Source organism: Rhinatrema bivittatum, chromosome 8 (assembly GCF_901001135.1).
Source record: "Rhinatrema bivittatum chromosome 8, aRhiBiv1.1, whole genome shotgun sequence".
Classification (NCBI taxonomy): Eukaryota; Metazoa; Chordata; class Amphibia; order Gymnophiona; family Rhinatrematidae; genus Rhinatrema; species Rhinatrema bivittatum.
Window position 1 is genome coordinate 150,634,525 of NC_042622.1, and position 23,213 is coordinate 150,657,737.

Below are 23,213 nucleotides of genomic sequence, written 5' to 3' on the forward strand. Positions count from 1 at the left end.
TTAAAATATGTGGCGTTCCTGGCTCTCTCAGCCAAAAAGGTTCCCGACCCCTGGTATAGCGCTATGTAAGTTCATGGAAGCGTATCTTACATTTTTCAATGATTGAAACTTGAGAATTAATTAGATCAACATATCCTTTTTATTTAAAAACTGCTTGCAGGCAATTTGTCTGCAAGCAGTTTTGGCCCGCGTCTCCCAGCTTGCACAGACTTGTTTTGAGCCACTCCACGCACATAAATCATGGCACCACTGGCCTGTAGAGGAATCCAGCTTCACCAATGATAGTACCCCGGACCTCTGTATCTCTGGCTCGACCCTCCTCAGATGGGCTCCTTGGGGAATTCCACCGGATTCAATATGGACCCAGGGACTTTTTTCCTGGGTGGAATTCTTCAAAGGGCTACAAACCTTTTGTCCAGGCACAATCTGTGCTGCCTGCGACACAGCCACAGTCTCCACCAGAAGAGCAAGACCTTCCAAGCCCCTCTCGGATCTCCAGAGTCGTGCCCCAGCCGAGCAAAAGCCTCCCCCTGGGGGACACACACACCTCGGGGGAAGAGCCTTCCTCCCTGGAGGAAGGGGAAATCCTCCCCCAGGGATGGAACCATACCGAACCATGATGCAGTTCTCCAAAGACGAGCTGGCAGATCTCGTGTCTCTGAGCCTGAAGAAGCTGGCCGTTCCTGGCGCGAGTTCCACAGCGGAGCCAAAGACGAACCCAGTTCTGGTCGGTCTGTCAGGCCTCATGCTATTTTCCAATGCTGCAGGCCGTACAGCTGATTGACCTGGAATGGAATGCCCCGGAGGCCAGCTTCAAAGGAGGACGGGCCCTACAAGCCCTATGCCCCCTGGAACCCACGGCCAAAGAACTCCTAGGGTTCCCAAAAGTGGATGCCATGGTCTGTGCTATCTCAAAGCGCACTACCATCCCAGTCGAAGGAGGAGCTGCACTCAAGGATGCTCAGGACAGATGTCAGGAATCCATCCTTAAATAGTCATTTGTCGCAGCAATGATCCTGCTGTGCCGTGGTGACAGAAGCCTGCTTGCTCCTCTCCAGGGACACAATCACTTCCGCCAAAACATGAGAACCGACGATATCTTTCCTCACAGATGCGACCTCAGATCTGGTGTGCACCTCTGCCAGAGGCGTCTCATACATAGTGGCAGCCAGAAGGTGAACTATGGCTCCGAAATTGGTCAGCCGACACGACCTCCAAGATGAAACTCAAGAGAATGCCTTCTAAAGGATTCCTCCTGTTCGGAAGCGAACTGGAGAAGTTAGCCAACAAATGGGGCGAATCCCCAGTCCCTCGATTACCGGAGGACAGGAACAAAAGAATCCAGCGCTCCTCTCCCTAAAGAACCAAGGGCAGAGGAGCCCAGCGTTTTAGACCGTATAAAAATACATACCAAGCACCGCACCCAGTCCTTTCGAAACAGGCACAAGAGGGGAGCCAGCTCAGGTACAGGCCCTGGCCGCACCCCACAATGAGAATCAACAGACCCATCCACAGGAAGAAGCCATGGGGGCAGACTTACCCTTTCCTACCAAAGATGGGTCGAGATAACGTCAGACAAGTGGGTCCTAACCATCATTCGAGAGGGATACTATCTGGACTTCCACAGCATCCCTCCAGACAAATTTGTGAGATCACCGTGCCACTCCCTCCAAGAGGACGGCAGTGGAAACCACACTGAAAAAACTACTCAGCCTAAAGGCGATAACCTCAGTGCCCATGCACCAACAAAATACTGGTCACAATTCCATCTATTTTATCGTCCTCAAGGAGGGAACATTCCGGCCCATCCTGAACCTCAAGACAGTCAATCGCTACCTGAGGGTACCGCACTTCCGCATAGAAACCCTACGCTCAGTCATAAGGGTGGTACAACCAGAAGAATTCCTGTCTTCACTGGATCTATCCGAAGCCTATCTCCACATACCGGTCCACCACGACCATCAGCGCTTCCTACGCTTTGCTATACTGGACGATCATTACTAGTTCCGGGCACTCCCCTTCGGACTAGCTACTGCCCCTCAGATGTTCACCAAAATCATGGTGGTAGTGGCGGTGACGCTGAGGAAAGAAGGAATTCTCGTACATCCATATCTGGACGATTGGCTGATCTGGGCAAAATCTCCAGAAGAAAGTCACCAGGCGACCACCAGAGTCAAGAATCTATTGCAGAATCTCTGGTGGGTCGTCAATACAGTCAAAAGCTGCCTGCAGCCCTCCCATTCGCTAGAGTACCTGGGAGTCCGGTTCGACACCAAACAAGACAAGGTTGTCCTTCCCCCCTAGAAGGAGAAGGATACTGATGGGCCAACCGCGAAAACTGTTGAACTATGCTCGCCCCAAGGTATGGGACTACCTCCAAGTCCTCTGTCTCATGACATCAACCCTTTTCGGCGCCCACCCGCCTGCTGCCGCCACCCTACCTCTGTCGGGGCTCGCGCGATCGGCGTGGCCCACTTGGGGCAAGAGCCCGCTCACCCAGCGTGAGCCGAACGGAGAAAAGCAGCAAAATCAAATTAAAGCGAAGGGGAAGGAAAACAGAAACAAAAAAAATAAAAACACCATCGGACGTTGTTAGTATTCTGTGACACTTAACAGCTTTAATCCTCCTACTCTGGCAATGGGGAAGCCAATAATAGGAAATTATTTTTTCCTTAATGTGTAGAAATAAAGGGGTGTGTCTCATTCGCCGGCAAATACAGTAAATAAAATTTGATCATATTATGATCACTATCGCCAAGCGCTCCCACCACAGTTACCTCTTACCAAATCCTGTGATCCACTGAGAATTAGATCTAAAATTGCACCCTCTCGTTGCTTCCTGAACCAATTGCTCCATAAAACTGTCATTTTTTCCATCCAGGAACTTTCTCTCTAGCATGTCCGAATGATTCATTTACCCAGTCAATATTGGTGTAATTGAAATCTCCCATTATTACTGTAGTACGAAATTGGTTAGCTTCCTTAATTTCTCTTAGCATTACACTGTCTCACCATCTTGGCCAGGTGGACTGTAGTATACGCCTATCACTATACTCTTCCCCAATACACAAGGGATTTCTACCCATAAAGATTCGATTGTGCATTTGGTTTTATGCAGGATGTTTATCCTGTTGGACTCTATGCCATCCCAAACATAAAGCACCACACTGCCTCCCGGATGCTCCTCTGTCATTGCGATATAATATGTACCCCGGTTCCCATTGGTTATCCTCCTTCAACCATGTCTCTGAGATGTCAATTAAGTCTGTCATCATTCACTGCTATACATTCTAATTATCCCATCTTACTACACTCTAGCTTCTTTTTATTTTCTGCCTTACTGACTAAAACACAGACACACTAATATCCTAGCGTGTAGCAGATGGACTCAGGACCAATGGGTATAGTGTACCCCTGTTAGTAGTTGGAGATGGATCAGATTTTAATCTGACGTCAGCCCCTGGTACATATACCCCTGTAGGAAGTGCAGCTCTTCAGTATTTTCCGTCTCCATAGCAGTTAGGGACTATCTGCACGCTCTCACAGCGTTAGAACCAAATTCAAAGCAGAAAATCCAAATTTAAAGAAACCTACCTGAAGACGAGACCCGCTCTCCTGCAGTGATACCTTCAGGTCCCTCCCCCAGTTGAGATTCCCGAGGTGATTTCCGTGGTCCCTCTGAGGTAAGCCTCGGTGCGGCGGCCAAATCGCGGCGAGGACCTAGCCCCCCCCCCCCCCCCCCTCCGATCCTCTGGCGCGGCTGAGAGACAGCGGGTGCACCCCCGCAGCCGGAGACTGCCTGGGACGAAACCGGGAAGCGCCGAAGACGAGGTAAGGTAGAAATCTTCTGCTTGAATCCGGTCTCAGAGGAGCCCAGGTCACCGGCCGGGACCAATGCCACCGGGTTGATCCGCCTTAGCAGGGCCAGGCCCCGGCTATTTCCAAGGGTCTACCCACATGGAGACCCTCCGAGGGGGGTCGCCATATTGCCCGCGTGCTCGCCGTCGCCATCTTGGCCCTATTTGCCGCGCCGTTTGAGAGCGCACAAGTCGAGCTAAGCGCACAAAGCACTTGTGCGCATAAACTTACACGCACATAAAGCTTTGCGCGCATAAGTTGTGCGCACAGAGCTGGGCGCATATCTACGGCTGAACGCACAGTGGTGCGTACAACTACACGCCCATCTTAAGCGCACCGGAGTGCATAAGAGTTTACGTGCCGACAGCCATGGCACCTCCAGAAACAGGGATAAAGGCTCAAGGCCTCTGCCCAGTATGCCACATCAGAGCTGCACAAAGCGAGGAAGCAGACGCCCTGTGCAGTGCGAAGAGGCCCTGGGAGACCCAGTCCCACCCTGGGCCGAGTTCTAGTGCCCCTCAGCTTTGACCCAGCGTCTATCTCATGGGTGGAGTTCTTCAAGGGGATTCACGCCTTTGTTCAAATGCAAACTGAACGTCAGGCTGACCAGCCACATGCTCCACAGGAGGCCCCACCTATGGGGACACTGACATCTCTGAGGAGGAAGCCGAACCCTTAGAGGGAGAGCTCCCCTCGGGGACAGAGCCCCACCGAACCATGAGATGCTTCTTCACAAAGGACGAGCTCCCGGACCTGGTCAACCAATGCCTGACACAGCCCGCTATCCCGGGCCCAGGGACTTCGGGGGGGGGACCTAAACCAAACCCCCTGCTGGAGGGTCTTCGACAGACTTCTCGCCATTTCCCTCTGTTAAAGCAGCACAGCAGCTGATTGACTGGAATGGAATGCTCCGGAGTCCACATTCAAAGGGGGACGAGCCTTGGCAGCCTTGTACCCCCTGGACCCGGCAACCAAAGATCTTCTTGCATGCCCAAGAGTTGATGCCATGGTCTGCACGGTCTCCAAGTGCACTACCATCCCAGTGGAGGGAGGAGCTGCGCTCAAGGATGCACATGACCGGCAGCTGGAGTCCATCCTCAGTCATTTGACGTTGCCGCTATGTCTCTACAAAGTGTGGCCTGCTGCACCGTGATGACACGTGCCTGCTTATCACAAACCAGGAACAACACCCTGGGAGAAGACATGGAACCAGCAGTATCATTCCTCGCGGACGCTGCCTCCGACCTAGTGCGCACCGCGGCCAGGAGGCAACTCTGCGGTGGCGGCCAGGAGGCAACTCTGGCTCCGAAGCTGGTCGGCCGCCGCATCTTCCAAAACGTGCCTCATGAGGATGCCCTTCAAAGGATCCCTCCTGTTCGGCAGCGAACTGGAGAAACTGGCCGACAAATGGGGCGAATCCCCATCGCCGCACCTACCGGAGGATAAGACGAAGAGAAACCAGCGACCCTTCCCCAGGTCCTCCAGGGGCAGAAGTTCACAGCGCTTCAATCCTTACAGGAACAACTATCAAGCCCCCCGCCCTATGGGCAGGAACCAGTCCTTTCAGACCAAGCACAACAAGAGAGGAACCAGCTCGTGTACAGGCCCCAGCTGCACCCCACAATGAGATTCAGCCGACTCGTCCAAGGGAAGAAGCCATAGGGGGCAGACTAACCCTATTCTACCACAGATGGGTCGAGAGAACTTTGGACAAGTGGGTCCTAGCCATCATTCGGGAGGGGTACTACCTGGATTTTCTACGAATCCCTCCGGATAAGTTCGTAGAGTCCCCCTGCCACGACCTCTCTAAGACGATGGCAGTGGAAGCTACACTGTCCAGGCTACTGGCCCTCGAGGCCATAACCCCAGTGCCCCCCACAAGAGATAAATACTGGGCATTCAATTTATTTTATCGTCCCCAAGAAAGAGGGAACATTCAGGCCCATCTTGGACCTCAAATCGGTCAACCGCCACCTGAGGATTCCCTGCTTCCGCATGGAAACCCTACGATCCGTAATAAGGGTGATACAACCGGGAGAGTTTCTCACATCCCTGGATCTTTCGGAGGCTTACCTACACATCCCAATTCATCAGGAACACCAGCGTTACCTACGCTTCAAAGTCCTGAACAGTCACTACCAGTTCCGGGCACTACCCTTCGGTTTAGCCATAGCACCCCGGATGTTCACCAAGGTGATAGTAGTGGTGGCGGCAACACTGTGGAAGGAAGGAATCCTCATTCACCCCTACCTGGACTACTGACTGATCAGGGCAAAGTCACCGGAGAAAAGCCGCCAAGCCACCAGCAGAGTCATAACCCTACTGGAGAGCCTAGGATGGGTGGTCAACACAAACAAAAGCTCCCTACAGCCCTCACAGTCGCTGGAATACCTAGGAGTCTGATTCGACACCAAAGAGGACAAGGTCAGCCTGACCCCCATAAGGAGATCAAAATTGACGAACCCGCTGCAAACCTTGCTTGAACGATCCTCGTCCCACAGTATGGGATTACCTGCAAGTCCTCGGGCTGATGACATCCACCCTGGAAATTGTGCCATGGGCACGAGCCCACATGAGGCCCTTACAGTGCTCCCTCCTATCACAGTGGAGCCCACGGTCCCAGAACTACACCATATGTCTATTACTCCTGGGCAGAGTTTGGACCCAACTACGGTGGTGGCTGCAGACCAGCCACATGAGCCGGGGATGAAGACTATCCTCCCCAACCTGGACCCTACTCACCACAGATGCCAGTCTACAAGGATGGGGAGCACACTGCGAGGAGTTAACCGCTCAAGGGCAGTGGAAGGCAGGATGGAACATCAACCGCCTAGAAGCGCGGGCAGTCAGACTAGCCTGTCTGCGGTTCGCTCACAGACTCCGAAACAAAGCGGTCAGAGTAATGTCTGACAACACCACGACAGTGGCCTACATCAACCGGCAGAGGGGGATCCAGGAGCCAATAACTGTCCCTAGAAGTAGACCCTCTGATGGCGTGGGCGGAAGCAAACCTCCAGGAGATCTCTGCCGTCCACATCACCGGGAAAGACAACATCACGGCAGACTTTCTCAGCAGGGAAAGTCTAGACCCAGGAGAATGGAGGCTGTCGTCCACAGCCTTCCAATTGATAGTGAATCGGTGGGGGACACCGGACATGGACCTTCTGGCAAACAGATCCAACACCCAAGTATCCAGATACTTCAGCCGCAGGCGGGAACTGCAGTCCCAAGGGAATGATGCCCTGGCCACCGGGGACTCTACTATACGCCTTCCCGCCGTGGCCCCTATTGGGCGCGATCATTCACAAGATACAGCTACACAAGGGACTAGTTCTTCTGGTGGCTCCGGATTGGCCAATATGACCCTGGTACGCAGACATGAGAAGACTGCTGGCAGGGAACCCTCTACCCCTGCCCCACACAGGGACCTGCCTCAACAAGGTCTGATCCTCCACGAGGACCCAGCTCAATTCTCTCTTACTGTCTGGCCATTGAGAGGGCTCGCCTGAGAGAGTGGATACTCGGGGGCAGTAATCAACACTCTCCGAGCACGCAAGTTCTCCACATTAACGTACATAAGGATCTGGAGAGTATTTGAAGCCTGGTGCGAAGACCACAACATCAAGCCACGCTCAAAGTTCCCGTGATCCTGGAATTCTTACAGAAGGGCCTGTCCCTGAACTCCATCAAAGTACAAGTGGCCACATTGTCATGCTACGGCTCCAAGAGCGTGGGTGACAGCATAGCTTCTCACCTGGACATGCCACGCTTCCTGAAAGGAGTCCAACACATTCGCCCACCACTAAAGTGGCTGGTACTTCTGTGGAATCTCAATCTCGTCCTGGACTTCCTAGCAGGAACCACCTTCAGACCCCTCTGCCTGTTAACCTTAAAGACTGTGTTCTTGCTGGCAGTGTTCAGCCCACCGCATCTTGGAGCTACAAGCACTGTCCTGGCGTGAGCCGTTCCTCAGGCTCACCCCGGGGTCCATCCAACTACGCACGGTGCCCTCCTTCCTCCCCAAAGTGGTCTCACACAACCAAACCATCTCGCTACCAACTACGGATGGCTTGAACGCGGAAGAAGCCCGTAGTCTACGTCACCTCAACACGTGCAAACTCCTATCCAGATAACTGGAAATGTTGGAACCCGTACGAAGAATGGACCACCTTTTCGTCCTTCATAGCGGAAAGAGGCAAGGGGAAGCGGCCTCGCGGGCAACAATCGCCCACTGGATCAAGGAAGTCATCAAGGTGGCCTACATAGAAGCTGGCAAGCCACCACCTCTACGGGTCAAGGCCCATTCTACCAGAGCCCAGGCAGTACCTGGGCAGAAACTAGAATGCTGTCACCTGCCGAGATCTGCAGGGCGGCTACATGGTCCTCTATCCATACGTTCTCCAGATTCTACAGTCTGGACGTTCAGGCTCGGGAGGACACTGCATTTGCAAGGGCAATACTAAGTGGGTCACGGGCAGCCTCCCACCCGGTTCGGGAGTAGCTTTTATACATCCCATTGGACCTGAGTCCATCTGCTACATGCTAGGAAATGGAGAAATTACTTACCTGAATTTCGTTTTCCTTAGTGTAGACAGATGGACTCAGCATCCCACCCTTGGCTGCCGTTACGCATGGTCTTTCAAATAATTCAAGGGTAAGCCATGTAAGCCATGTTTTCATTTACCTAGGGCATCCACCCTGCCGGGTGTCAACGCTTTCCGGTTGAGTACACTGGCGGTCTCCAGCTATAGTCAATCAACCAGTTCAAGTTAATCAAGTTTGAACGTTTAACCAAGTTATGAAGTTATTCAAGTTAACCAAATTATGAAGTTAATCAGTCAGTCACACATATAGCCACAATGCTTTTCGAGGAGAATACTGAAGAGCTGCACTTCCTGCAGGGGTATATGTACTAGGGGCTGACGTCAGATTGTGAAATCTGATCCGTCTCAAACTGCTAACAGGAGTACACTATACCCATTGGTCCTGAGTCCATCTGTCTACACTAAGGAAAACAATTATCAGGTAAGTAATTTCTCCAATAATATACCCCAATAGTTTACTTCGCCCCAATACTTAAAAAAAAAAAAAAATTTCCCAAGCAAGGTGATCCCCTCCTCTGTGTTCCCACTGGATTGTGATGCAAGCCTCTTGGGTTGGGAAGGCTCATCTGGATCAGGTGGCCCAAGGAAGTTGGTCTCTGGAGGCTTAGTGGTCCATCAAGCAGCTGTAGACTAGAGCCATTCATCTGGCCCTTCACTTCACTTCTCCTGCAGATTTGTGGGAGTGCTGCAGGAGAAGTAAAGGGTCAGGTGGCGTATATAAATCAGTGACATATGTTAACTGGGTGTTAGAGGGGGTTCTACATTGATGTCACTCTTTGCTATGGCTGAAAAGGAATCTGTTTACTTTTGGCGGCACACATTGCTCGGTCAGGAAAGTATATCAACTGACTTCCTCTGCCAAAATTGCAGACCCTGGAGAATGGGAATTGAGCTTGGATGCTTTTCAAAGGGTTTGTCGCAGGTAGGGGCCAGCAGAACATGAAGGTAGACAATTTCAGCTGGCAAAGAGCAGGAATCAATGGGTATTGATGCCCTGGCTGGTGGGAGAACTTCTGTATGTCTTACCCGCCCTCCCATGGACACAAGATTTTACGGAGGGCAGTGGAGTCGGTCAGGTTGTGCTGGACTTGACACCCAGACCTTAGTATGCAGATCTTTCGGCTGCCAGTGGGCTAACCCTTCTGCCCCCCCCCCCCCCCCCCCCCCGGGTCGCTGTATTGTCCGCATCTATGCTGGGCGCACAGCGGCGCGCGCATCTCCGGCATTTTGCACACACAGCGTTGGCGCACCCGGAACGTACAAATAAGCCTCCCGGCGCACGCACAGAAGCGCATAGACAAGTTTTGAACAGTCCCACGCGCACAAATCTTGGCACTGCCAGCCAACGGACAAGCCCTCTGCCACCTGAGAGCTGCGCAACTCGAAGTGGCTTCTGCCCTGTGCCTACAGTATGAAGAGGCTCAGGGGGAACAGAGGCAAGGCCCCCCTCTGCTAGTAGAGGAATCCGGCTCCACCAGTGACAGTATCTGGACCTCTCTATCCCTGGCTCGGCCCCTCCTCAGATGGGTTCCTCAGGGAACACTGCTGGTCTCAATATAGAACCAGGAACCTTTTCCTGGGTGGAATTCTTCAAAGGGCTGCAAACCTTTGTCCAGGCACAATCTGTGCCACCGGTGACACAGCCTCCAGCAGAAGATCAAAACCTTCCAGGCCCCTCGCAACCTCCCTGAGACGTACCTCCTCCGGACAAAGGCCTCCCCTTAGGGGACATGAACACCTCGGAGGAAGAGCCAGACTCCCTTCAAGAACGGAACCATACCAAACCAGGATGTGTTTCTTCTCCAAAGACAAGTTATCAGATCTCGTGTCTGAGCCTGAAGACGCTGGCCATCCCAGGCACAAGCACCACAAGGGAGCCAAAGACGAACCCTATTTTGGTCGGGCCTCATGCCATTTCCCAATGCTGCAGGCTGTACTGATTGACCTGGAATAGAATGCTCCGGAGGCCAGTTTCAAAGGAGGACGGGCCCTAGAAGCCCTATACCCCCTGGAACCCTCAGCCAAAGAACTCCTGGGTTCCCCAAAGTGGATGCCATGGTCTGTGCTGTCGCAAAGCGCACCACCATTCCAGTTGAGGTAGAGGCTGCACTCAAGGATGCCCAGGACAGACGTCAGGAATCCATCCTTAAACAGTCATTTGACGTCATAGCTATGTCCCTGCAGATCGCTGCCTGCTGTGCCGTGGTGACACGTGCCTGCTTGTCACTGTCCAGGGATGCAACCATGTCCGTTGAAACATTAGAACCGGCAAAATCTTTCCTCACGGATGCGACCTTCGACCTGGTGCGCACCTCAGCCAGGGGCATCTCATCTATAGTGGCAGCCAGAAGGCAACTCCATCTCTGAAGTTGGTCAGCCGACGCGACTTCCAAGACGAAACTCACAAGAATGCCTCTTAAAGGAGCCTTCCTGTTCGGAAGCGAACTGGAGAAGTTAGCCGACAAATGGGGCGAATCCCCAGTACCTCAGTTACCGGAGGACAAGAGCAAAAGAAACCAATGCCCCTCTCCCCCGAAGGTCCAAGGGCAGAGGATCCCAGCGTTTCATACCTTTCAAAAACACATACCAAGCACCTCGCCCCACAGGCAGGGGCCAGTCCTTTTGGAACAGACACAACAAGAGGGGAGCCAGCTCAGGTTCAGCCGCACCCCACAAATAGAATCAACAGACCCATCCACAGGAAGAAGCCATAGGGGGCAGGCTTGCCCTATTCTACCAAAGATGGGTCGAGATAACATTGGACAAGTGGGTCCTAACCATCATTTAAGAGGGATACTACCTGGACTTCCCCAGTATCACCCCAGACAAATTTGTGAAATCACTATGCCACGCCCCCTCCAAGAGGACCGCAGTGGAAACCACACTGACAACACTACTCGCCCTAAGGGCAATAGCACCAGTGTACACGCACCAACAAAATACTGGGCACTATTCCATCTATTTTATTGTCCCCAAGAAAGAGGGAACATTCCGGACCATCCTGGACCTCAAGTCAGTCAGTCACTACCTGAGGGTACCACACTTCTGCATGGAAACCCTACGCTCTGTCATAAGGACAGTACAGCTGGGAGAATTTCTGACCTCTCTGGATCTGTCAGAAGCTTATCTCCGCATCCCGGTCCATCACTAACATCAGCGCTTTCTATGCTTCAATACTGGACCATCACTACCAGTCCCGGGCACTACCCTTCGGACTAGCTACTGCCCCTCAGATGTTAACCAAGATCATGGTTGTAGTGGCGGCGACACTGAGGAAAGAAGGAATCCTTGTACATTCCATATCTGGACGATTGGCTGATCAGGGCAAAATCACCAGAGGAAAGTCACCAGGCGACCACCAGAGTCAAGAATCTACTGCAGAATCTCAGGTGGGTTGTCAACACAACCAAGAGCTGCCTGCAGCTTCCCAATCACTAGATTACCTGGGAGTCTGGTTCGATACCAATCAAGACAAGGTCGTCCTTCCCCTTACAAGGAGAAGGAAACTGGACCAATTGCGAAACCTGTTGACCTGTTTTGCCCCAAGGTATGAGACTACCTCAAAGTCCTTGGCCTCATGACATCAACACGTGCGACCACTACAACGTTCCCTACTGTCGCGATGGAAACCGATGTCCCAGAACTAGCTAGCGAGTCCCTAGCGGCGGCTGTCAGCGGGTTTGACAACCGGCGCTTAATTTTACCGGCATCTGTTATCGAACCTGCTGACAGCCACGGGTTCGGAACACGGATGCTGGCAAAATTGAGTGTCCGTTTTCCAGCCCGCAGGCAGAATTTTTTTTTAAAATTTTATTTTTGGGGCCTCCGACTATATCGCTATGATAAGTAGGAGGATGTACAGAAAAGCAGTTTTTTCTGCTTTTCTATACACTTGCCTGGTGCTGTCTGAAATTAACTCCTGCCTGTATTGCGGATGAATACCTAATAGGCTCATCAACATGCATTTGCATGTGATGAGTGCTATTAGTTTCGGGGGGGGGGTTGGCCTCGCGTTTTCCATGCACTATTACTCCTTACTATATAAGGGGTAATAATAGCACGTCAAAAACGCACATCCAAACGGGGGCTAACAGTGCACTCTGCCAAGGGCACCGTTCTGTATTGGCTTGTTTAGAAAGAAGTGTTACTAGTTGCAGTGACTTCAGCGAAACAAGTTGGTGAACTTCAGGTTCACCTATCCACTTACTTGCAATTTCACCCTGATAGTCAGCTTACGGACACATCCGTCCTTACCAAAAGTTATCTTAGCTTTTCACCTAAACCATTAAGCTACCTACCGTTTTTCCGAGGCCACATAAAAATGACAGATTGCTTCACATCTTGGACTGTACGAGAGCCTTTGCCTACCGCAAAAAAGGACTCTGATGCAACACAGACATCCCAGCTCTTTGTATTATTTAATCCAAATGTGCCAAATTTGCCAGTAGCAAAGAGGGCTTTGCATTGAGTTATCCAATTAGCTATTCAATTCCAGTTAAAGCACATCAAGTTAGAGCTGCTACAGCTTCTATTGTATATCTGTACAATGTGCCTTTACTGGATGTTTGCAAGGCGGCTACACGCCTCATTACCGTCACTACCAACAATCCACTTTCAGATACCTCGGTTGGATCAGCAGTGTTACACCATACCACTAGAGCATGAAGCTGTCCACGGAACTTGCAGGTTACGCACATAAATAATCACATCTATTGACTGTCATCCTTTATCTGCTGGTGTGTGCATGACACCAACCCTAAGCTAGGGACTCCCAGACAGCATGACTAATTCGGCCTGTTGATCGATGGTGGGGGGAGCATGTTTATGGTAAGCAAACAGTTTTTCATAGATGGATAAATTAGCCTTGCCCACTTCCCTGGACAGTGTTTTTTTTTCTTCCCCTTTGCTGATTATCTTATCAATTAAGAGGCAGTTGTGAAGTTGCCCAGAGGACATACTAGATAGCATCGCTAATTCATCCTGCTATCTGCGGGGAAAACAGTTAGGGTTAACAAACTCGCTTTCTAGCAACTATCTTGTGTGATTGACTTGAAACGGTTTAGACAGAACTTAAATATTTACCAAGAGGAAGTGAGGGTAAAACAAATTGTCTGCAAAGGTATTGGACCAGTATACTGACAATAACTTGTTTGTTGATATGTAGTTGCAAATGTTTTTAATATAGTATGAACATTTAATTGTAATCTGTTCTGGGTGGTTTTGGTAGGGTGATCACCAGAAAAGTGATTTTCCTTCCAATCCTTGGGGACCAACGTGTGCAGGTTTGGTTTTCAGTATGTCCATGATTCCTGATACATAAAATTCATAAAACTATATTGCTTATCAATGTTTAAGTAGTTTAGAAAGTACATTCATAAATTGGTAAACATAATGGCTGTAGAGGCAAAAACTTACAGTAAAAACTTTTTAAAATATATCCAAAGCAGAAAGCCCGTGAGGGAGTCAGTTGGACCATTAGATGATCGAGGGGTTAAAGGGGCACTTAGAGAAGATAAGGCCATTGCAGAAAGATTAAATGATTTCTTTGCTTCGGTGTTTACTGAAGAGGATGTTGGGGAGGTACCCGTAATGGAGAAGGTTTTCATGGGTAATGATTCAGATGGACTGAACCCCAGGGTTCTGAAGGAACTAAAAAATGAAATTTCAGACCTATTAGTAAAACTTTGTAACCTATCATTAAAATCATCCATTGTACCTGAAGACTGGAGAATAGCAAATGTAACCCCAATATTTAAAAAGGACTCCAGGGGCGATCTGGGAAACTACAGACCGGTTAGCCTGACTTCAGTGCCAGGAAAAATAGTGGCAAGTGTTCTAAACATCAAAATCACAGAACATATAGAAAGACATGGTTTAATGGAACAAAGTTTGCATGGCTTTACCCAGGGCAAGTCTTGCCTCACAAATCTGCTTCACTTTTTTGAAGGAGTTAATAAACATGTGGATAAAGGTGAACCGGTAGATGTAGTATACTTGGATTTTCAGAAGGTGATTGACAAAGTTCCTCATGAGAGGCTTCTAGGAAAAGTAAAAAGTCATGGGATAGGTGGCGATGTCCTTTCGTGGATTGCAAACTGGCTAAAAGACAGGAAACAGAGTAGGATTAAATGGACAATTTTCTCAGTGGAAGGGAGTGGACAGTGGAGTGCCTCAGGGATCTGTATTGGGACCCTTACTTTTCAATATATTTATAAATGATCTGGAAAGAAATACGATAAGTGAGATAATCAAATTTGCAGAGTAGTTAAATCACAAGCAGACTGTGATAAATTGCAGGAAGACCTTGTGAGACTGGAAAATTGTGTATCCAAATGGCAGATGAAATTTAATGTGGTTAAGTGCAAGGTGATGCATATAGGGAAAAATAACCCATGCTATAATTATACAATGTTGGGTTCCATATTAGGTGCTACAACCCAAGAAAGAGATCTAGGCGTCATAGTGGATAACACATTGAAATCGTCGGTTCAGTGTGCTGCGGCAGTCAAAAAAGCAAACAGAATGTTGGGAATTATTAGAAAGGGAATGGTGAATAAAACGGAAAGTCATGCCTCTGTATCTCTCCAGGGTGAGACGGCACCTTGAATACTGTGTACAATTCTGGTCGCCGCATCTCAAAAAAAGATATAATTGCGATGGAGAAGGTACAGAGAAGGGCTACCAAAATAAGGGGAATGGAACAGCTCCCCTATGAGGAAAGACTAAAGAGGTTAGGACTCTTCAGCTTGGAGAAGAGACGGTTGAGGGGGGATATGATAGAGATGTTTAAAATCATGAGAGATCTAGAATGGTAGATGTGAATCGGAGAAAGTTCTTTATTACTCAACGCACAATTAAACTCTGGAATTTGTTGCCAGAGGATGTGGTTAGTGCAGTTAGTATAGCTGTGTTTAAAAAAGGATTGGATAAGTTCTTGGAGGAGAAGTCCATTACCTGCTATTAAGTTCACTTAGAGAATAGCCACTACCATTGATGGTAACATGGAATAGACAATTTTTCCGTACTTGCCAGGTTCTTATGGCCTGGATTGGCCACTGTTGGAAACAGGATGCTGGGCTTGATGGACCCTTGGTCTGACCCAGTATGGCATTTTCTTATGTTCTTATCAATCAAACCAGACACAGTGAGAGACACTTCAGCTGTCTCTATTGATGCTGAGAAAATTGTAACCTACGGAGGGTTTGCTGTTCATATGAACTAACAACCTGCTTAAATAGGAATGCCTTCACCTTTTTTCTATAAGTTATTGCTACTTTACAGAATTTGCACCTATATGTAAAAGACATTCTCTTGACTCATCCATGCAAACTTGCTTAAATGAAGGAATATAACATTCCCTGTACGTACCGGATCAGTCCAGACACCTGGGTTGTGACTCCGCACCAGCAGATGGAGACAGAGCAAGAACTGTCGGGCTCCCCACATATAGTGAGGCGCCACCCACAGCCCCTCAGTCTTACTCTGTCTCCAGCAGATGGGGCAGGTTCACCCACAGCCTCTGGGATCCCTGGGTAGTTTTTGTTAGTCAGGGGTATAGTTTAAAAAAAAAAAAAAAAGAGAAATTAAAAAAGAAAAAAAAAGTCTCCCTTGTCCTGGAAGCCTCCCAGGGGGGTTGGAAGGTTCTGAGGGGACCATCCCCCCCTGGTTGAGGCCGCTGCTAAGGGTCGAGGACCCAGACCTAATCTGGTAGCAGTGTTGGGGGTGACACCGGGGAGCCCGGTTCACTCACCCCCGCTGGAGCAGGAGAATCAGGGCCTGGGACAGCGGCGGCAAGTACAAAACTTTTGTTTTGGTTTTTTTGTTTAGTTTTTAGCCGCGCCGACTCCGTACTTTGTCCTTCTCGAACGGGGTTTCTTTGTAGATTAATTGATTTTAATTAGTTTTAAATTCTTCTGCTTGGTTCGCGGCTGGAAGGGGCGGATGCCCAGAGGAGCTTCTTGCCGCGCGATGGGATCTGTACAAATTGTGTTTCGGGCAGCGAGGGGCCGTCCGAGGTCTGTCGGGGGGGGGGCTGATCTCGGCCGGCACGGTCGCCGCTGCGCGTTGGGCAAATTGAGGGTAGCAGTGCTGAGCCGTTCCTGCTCAGCGCAGGAACGGCGGCCATTTTAGATGTTCGGGAGGCCACGCGGAAGGCTGCTAGTAATGGCGGCATGCCTCCCGCGCTTTCTCCACAGCAATTGGCCCCGGGGGGGGTCTGTATCGCCGGCGGAGCAGAGTCTGGAGGAGGCATCTTCGGGTTCAGAGGCCTCTTTTTCTTCGGACTTCGTTCTGCTTCTTCGTAAGGTTTTCAAATACAAAAGATCCAGGAAGAAGGCGGGGAGAGCGTCGTCTGTGGGGGGGGCTTGGAAGGTCGGTCAGAGCCCCGGAAGAGGACAGCTAGGGATAGGTCCCGGAAGGACCCACCTAGGGAGAAGCGGCCTCTGCGGGGCGTCCCGCAGGACACGGACATAGATTCTACATCCTCAGATGAGGCAGATCCGGCCGCAGGGGCCCCGGGGGGGGCGGAAGAAGAGGAGCCAGTCTAACCGGGCACCAGCAAGGGGACGCAGGCAGTGGATGGCGATGACCCGAAAGTGGTACGCTTGTTCCGGAAAGATGAACTTGCATCACTTATTCCGGTCATACTCCGGGAGCTTGGGGTGGATGCTCCACCGTTGGAGTCCTGGCCGGCTGCCAAAATGGACCCGGTATTATTGGGCCTTACGGGCCCGGCAGTGGCTTTTCTGTTCTACTTTTCGGCGTCGGACATTCTATTCCGGGAATGGGATACCCCGGAGTTGGGTCTGAAAGTGAGTAAGGCGATGGATAAGCTGTACCCACTGCCAGGGGACACACTGGAACTCCTTCGCCTCCCCAGAGTGGACGCAGCAGTGTCGGCGGTAACAGAGGTCCATGATCCCGGTCACAGGTGCTACGGCACTCAAGGATATTCAGGATAGGAAGCTGGAGCTACAACTTAAAAAGGTTTTTGAGGTCTCGAGCTTTAGGGATCCGTGTGGCTATTTGTAGTAATTTTGCCCTGCGAGCAGGGCTGCGCTGGGCTCAGGTGCTCCAGGCAAATGCAGGGGTCTCTGAGGAGGAATCCGCACAAGCAGATCACCTGGAAGCGGTGATCGCTTACAGCGCGGATGCTTTGTATGACTTGCTGCGTACGTTGGCCAGGGCCATGGTTTCCGCGTGCAGTCTCCTCTGGCTTCGCAATTGGGCGGCGGATGGGTCGTCCAAGGCTCACCTTGGCTCTTTGCCGTTTAAAGGGAAGTTGTTGTTTGGAAAACAGATGGATGACTTGATGCAGTCGCTCGGAGAGAACAAGGCTTTCAAGTTACCGGAGGAGAGGCCCAGAGCTCGGACTTCCTTCACCAATAGGGCCCGTTTTCGGGGGAGTAGACGTTCGCGTCCGCAGAGATCGTCTGGGTCCTCTTACCGGTCCAGATCGTCCTTGTGGTCTCAGTCCTTTTGGGGGAAAAAGTTCGGGAGACAAGGTGGTCCCTCGTCGGGAGCGGGGCCTAAGTCTTCCCAATGAAACACAGAGGGTCCATTCCTCGCTGCAGGCTCCGGCAGTCGTCCCAAACGTAGGAGCCAGGTTGGCGTTTTCCGAGGAATGGACCAAGATAACATCGGACCAGTGGGTCCTCAGCGTGATAAGTCAAGGTTACGCTTTAGATTTTGCACGAACTCCGGCGGACAAGTTTCGCATGTCGCCTTGCCAAGGGTCTAGACAAGCGTGTAGCGGTGAGGGATACCCTTCGGCTGGAAGACCTGAGCGCAATAGCCCCCATGCCACTGAAACAGCAACGAAAGGGCTGGTACTCCATTTACTTCATAGTACCAAAGGAGGGCACGCATGTTCAGACCAATTTTAGACTTGAAAGGGGTCAACAGGTGCCTTCACATTCCATGCTTCAAAATGGAGATTCGGTCGGTGGTGGCCTCGGTTCGGCCGGGCGAGTTCCTGGCTTCGTTGGATCTCACGGAAGCGTACCTTCACATCGGCATTCAGCCGTTCTATCAGAGGTTCCTCAGGTTCTGTATCCTGGGCAGGCACTATCAGTTCAGAGCTCTCCCTTTCGGGCTCGCCACCGCTCCGCGCACTTTTACCAAGGTAATGGTAGTGGTGGCAGCCTAGCTCTGTAGGGAGAGATTTCTGGTGCACCCATACTTGGACGATTGGCTCATCCGAGCCAAGTCCGAAATATTGTGTCGTCAGGCGGTCTCCAGGGTCCTACAACTCTTGCGCTCCCTCGGATGGGTGGTCAATCTCAGTCAATTGGACCCCACCCAGTGCTTGGAGTATTTGGGAGCGCTGTTCGACACAAAGCTGGGCAAGGTCTCTCTTTCCAAGGAGCGTGTGTGCAAACTTCAGAGTCAGGTGAGGCGTTTGTCCCTGCAGAGCCCTCAGGTGTGCGATTATCTGATGGTTTTAGGCTCTATAGCATCAACGCTAGCTTTGGTTCCCTGGGCCTTCGCTCATCTACATTCGTTGCAATCAGCTTTGCCTTCCCGATGGAAGCCGGTGTCGGAAGAATTTCACCTCCCGCTTTCGCTCACGGACCAGGCGAGGTCCAGTCTGCAGTGGTGGCTCCACTCCGACCATCTGACGTGCGGGGTATCCCTGCTCATGCCCAATTGGACAGTAGTCATGACAGATGCCAGTCTCTCTGGTTGGGGAGCGGTCTGTCGGACGCTCGGGATCAGTCACAGTGGTACATCAATCGCTTGGAGACCAGGGCAGTGACGCTGGTGCTGCAAGCCTTCCTCCCGCTGATTCGGGGAAAGGCGGTCCAAGTTATCGGACAATGCAACCACGGTGGCCTACATCAATCGCCAAGGCAGGACGAGGAGCCAGCTAGTGGCGGAGGAGGCACACCGCTTGATGCGCTGGGTGGAGCGGAATCTCAGCAACATTGCGGCGTCTCACATCGCCGGCGTTGACAATGTCCAAGCGGACTTCCTCAGCCGCCATCGGCTGGATCTAGTAGAATGGGAGCTGGCGGAGGTCGCTTATCGCCTCATCTGCGAAAGGTGGGGACCGCCACACATGGACCTGATGGCCACCGCTCAGAACACAAAGGCCCCACGGTTTTACAGTCGACGGAGAGAGCGAGGGGCCGAAGGTGTCGATGCACTGGTACTTCCCTTGCCCACGGACGTGTTGCTGTATGTGTTCCCTCCTTGGCCCCTGATAGGCAAGGTGCTTCGGCGAATAGAGCTGCATTCGTCGGATGTGATTCTGGTAGCGCCGGAGTGGTCACGGAGGCCTTGGTTCGCGGATCTACTCCTTAGCAGCGGAACCTCCACTTTGTTTTCACGGGTCTGCAGCTCTCCTCCGTCAAGGACCCGTCTGTTTGGAGGATGCGGATCACTTCTGTCTCGCGGCATGGCTTTTGAGAGGAAACATCTGAAGGACAAGGGATATTCGGATGCGGTGGTAGCGACTTTGTTGAGAGCTAGGAAACAGTCTACGTCCTTAGCCTACGTTCGGGTTTGGGCGGTATTTGAGAACTGGTGTAGGTCTCGCAAGGTGAATCCCATATTACCATCTGTGTTAGAGGTCCTCGCTTTTCTTCAGGATGGTCTCTTGAAAGGGCTGTCTTGTAGTACCCTTAGAGTCCAGGTAGCAGCACTCGGTTGCCTCAGGGGAAAAGTGCAGGGGGTGTCTCTGGCTCTCCACCCAGATGTAGCGTGTTTTCTTCGAGGGGCAAAACATTTGCGCCCTCCGTTACGGCAGCCTTGTCCGTCCTGGAACCTAAATTGGGTTCTTTCCGCTTTGTGCGCGTCGCCGTTTGAACCGATAAAGCGGGCGACGCTAAAGGATTTTACTCTAAAGACGGCTTTTCTCGTCGCGTCGGCAAGACGAGTTTTGGAGTTGCAGGCTCTGTCTTGTAGGGAGCCGTTCTTACGGATCTCGGATTCAGGGGTTTCCTTAAGGACGGTTCCTTCCTTCCTACCGAAGGTGGTGTCGGCGTTTCATTTGAACCAGTCGATTGAGCTTCCCGCTTTTCCTGAAGGGGAGCGTCCGGAGACTGGGGCAAAAGAATTACGAAAACTCTGTCCGCAGGGTTCTCCTCCGTTACCTGGAGGTTACGAACCCCTTCCGGGTTTCAGACCACCTCTTTGTTTTGTGTTCCGGTCCTAAGAGGGGTGGTGCAGCTTCTCGCACTACGATTGCGCATTGGCTCGGCGTATATTCTGAGGGGCAAGCCGGTTCCTGGGGGCCTCCGGGCTCACTCGACACGGTCATACGCCACTTCGTGGGCGGAGTCCTCTCAGGTGTCCCCTCAGGAAATTTGCAGGGCGGCGACTTGGAAGTCGTTGCACACTTTTACTAGACATTGGCTGGATGTTCAGGCCTCTGAATCGGGGGGTTTCGGAGAGAGAGTACTCAGAGCGGGACTCTCTGGCTCCCACCCTTGGTAATTGGCTCTGGTACATCCCAGGTGTCTGGACTGATCAGGGTACGTACAGGGAAAGGAAAATTAGTTTCTTACCTGATAATTTTCGTTCCTGTAGTACCACGGATCAGTCCAGGAGCCCGCCCGGCTAGTCTGTGCTGTTTATTCTGAAGTAATGGAGAGTCCGCTCGGTTGGATTCAGTTTCTAGTTTGTTTGAAGTTGGTTGTAATTCTGTTCGCCTCTGATTCTGGGAGTTCTGTTCCAGCTGGGGGTGGTTTGAAGCGGCCCTGGTTTAGGGCGGTCTAGTTAGATAGTCTGGTTGTTCAATCTTTGCTTTGACATTACGTAAGACTGAGGGGCTGTGGGTGGCACATATGTGGGGAGCCTGACAGGTCTTGCTCTTTCTCCATCTGCTGGTGCGGAGTCACAACCCAGGTGTCTGGACTGATCCGTGGTACTACAGGAACGAAAATTATCAGGTAAACTAATTTTCCTTTTGAGAGGCTGAGTGCAGGGTTCACACCAGGTGAAGTTTCAAAGCTGCATTTACATTGAGGGGGTAAGACCTTTGATTCCTTTAACCACTAGTGTCAGTATCTTACAGATTTCCTTAACAATAAAATTTAACTAGTGATGCTTAGCCAGATAGGGTGTGAAATGGTGAAAGGTTGGAATTCACTCAGTTATTCTCATTGCAATATAATCAGAACTCAGCAATACTCATGGTATTTTGTAAATATATCATGCATATTCATTGTAGAGATCCTAAAAACCCTTTTGGAATGGACTATCCTATTATAATTTCTAAACTTTTATTCACTTTTGCAGATTCTGCAGATATGGTGAAGCTCTTTGTTGGTAATTTGCCCTGTGAGGCCACTGAAGAGGAGATCAGAGGACTTTTTGAGCAGTTCGGAAAGGTGTTAGAATGCGACATCGTCAGAAACTATGGGTTTGTGCACATGGAGGAAAGGTCTGCAGCTGATGAGGCAGTCCGAAACCTCAACCACTACAAGCTCCATGGTGTCACCATCAATGTGGAGGCCAGCAAGAGCAAAATAAAGGCCTCTACCAAGCTCCATGTGGGCAACATCAGTTCTAATTGCACCAATCAGGAGCTACGGGCCAAGTTTGAAGAGTTCGGCCCAGTGATCGAGTGTGATATAGTGAAGGATTATGCATTTGTGCATATGGAACGGGCAGAGGATGCTGTAGAGGCTATCAAGGGGCTAGACAACACGGAGTTCAAAGGTGAAATTAAACGGGAAGAGTGCAGACAAGGCCACTAGCTAATATAGGGGCTTTGCCTACATTAGTCAGCATAATAGGTCATGATAGCACTGACAACCCAAAGTTGTAGTTTAAATGCTGATTTGGCTTTAGAGTACTTCTAGGGTAGAAACAAATCCTGTTTTTTGTTTGGTTTTTTTTCCTGTCCATTGTACAAGAATGCCTGCTGTTTTTGTCTCTAGAAATGGGTTTGTATATCCACGCTTGGTTTAAATATATGTAGGTGGGGGTGTATTTTCTGCGTCCTATATTGTAGTCAGAGAAGCTAATGGTAGTCTCCCTGCTGAAAGTTCTTAACATAATGTTATGTGGTAGTATGCTTGGAATTATTTCCTTTGAATCCTATTTGAATTTGGCGCATAAGAGCTTGTCATTAAGCATTTTCAGAGTGGTTTAGAGTCTAGCAATGTGAAAAAGTCCTGCTTGCCTGGACACACTATTTAGTAAACTTTATAACCCTTAAATGGGTTATACAGAAACTACAGCCAGTTGAGTTTTCAGGATATTAGCATATGCTAATTTCACATGTCTTGAAAACCTAAAGGCAGGTCACCAGAACTGGGTTGGGAAGTCATCTGTTATGAGCTAGCTTTCATTGAAGAGAGCTTGCTGTTGCTGGGAACCTCCATTTTGTGTGCACATAGCATTGTCAGATACGACATAGAATAGAACATGGTGATATTGCTGCTCTTTGCAGCAAAAAAAATGGGTGGAAAGGAGTGCCTTCATACTAAGCTACATTGAGAGTAAATGGCACATTCCCTGTACGTACCTGGATCAGTCCAGACAGTGGGTTATATCCCCCGACCAGCAGATGGAGTCAGAACAGAGTTTGAGAGCGTCAGCATATAGAGTAGTGCACCTTCTGCTGGAGCTCAGTATTCTTCTGACTCCAGCAGATGCGAGTGGGGGGATCCACTAGCTCCCCCAGATTGACAGGGTTTCTTCATTTTTAGTTATTTCTTTCTTTTTCTCCACAGTATTTCCCTGTCTTATGTGTCTCTTCATTTTGGATCCTTAACGTTTAAAAAAAAAAAAAAAAGTTTT

General features: G+C 50.5%; 1 protein-coding gene across 3 annotated transcripts in view; it reads left to right on the forward strand.

Moving 5' to 3' along the window:
• The window catches only part of LOC115096572 (RNA-binding protein 4B-like), a 61,603-nt gene that overhangs the window by 5,408 nt on the left and 32,982 nt on the right, over positions 1 to 23,213 (forward strand). For all 3 annotated transcript variants that reach the window (XM_029611360.1, XM_029611361.1, XM_029611362.1), the window contains exon 2: positions 21,705 to 22,127. In XM_029611360.1, the coding sequence (XP_029467220.1) occupies positions 21,716 to 22,127 (412 nt within the window). In that variant the 5' untranslated portion in view covers positions 21,705 to 21,715. The remainder of the gene's footprint in view (positions 1 to 21,704; positions 22,128 to 23,213) is intronic.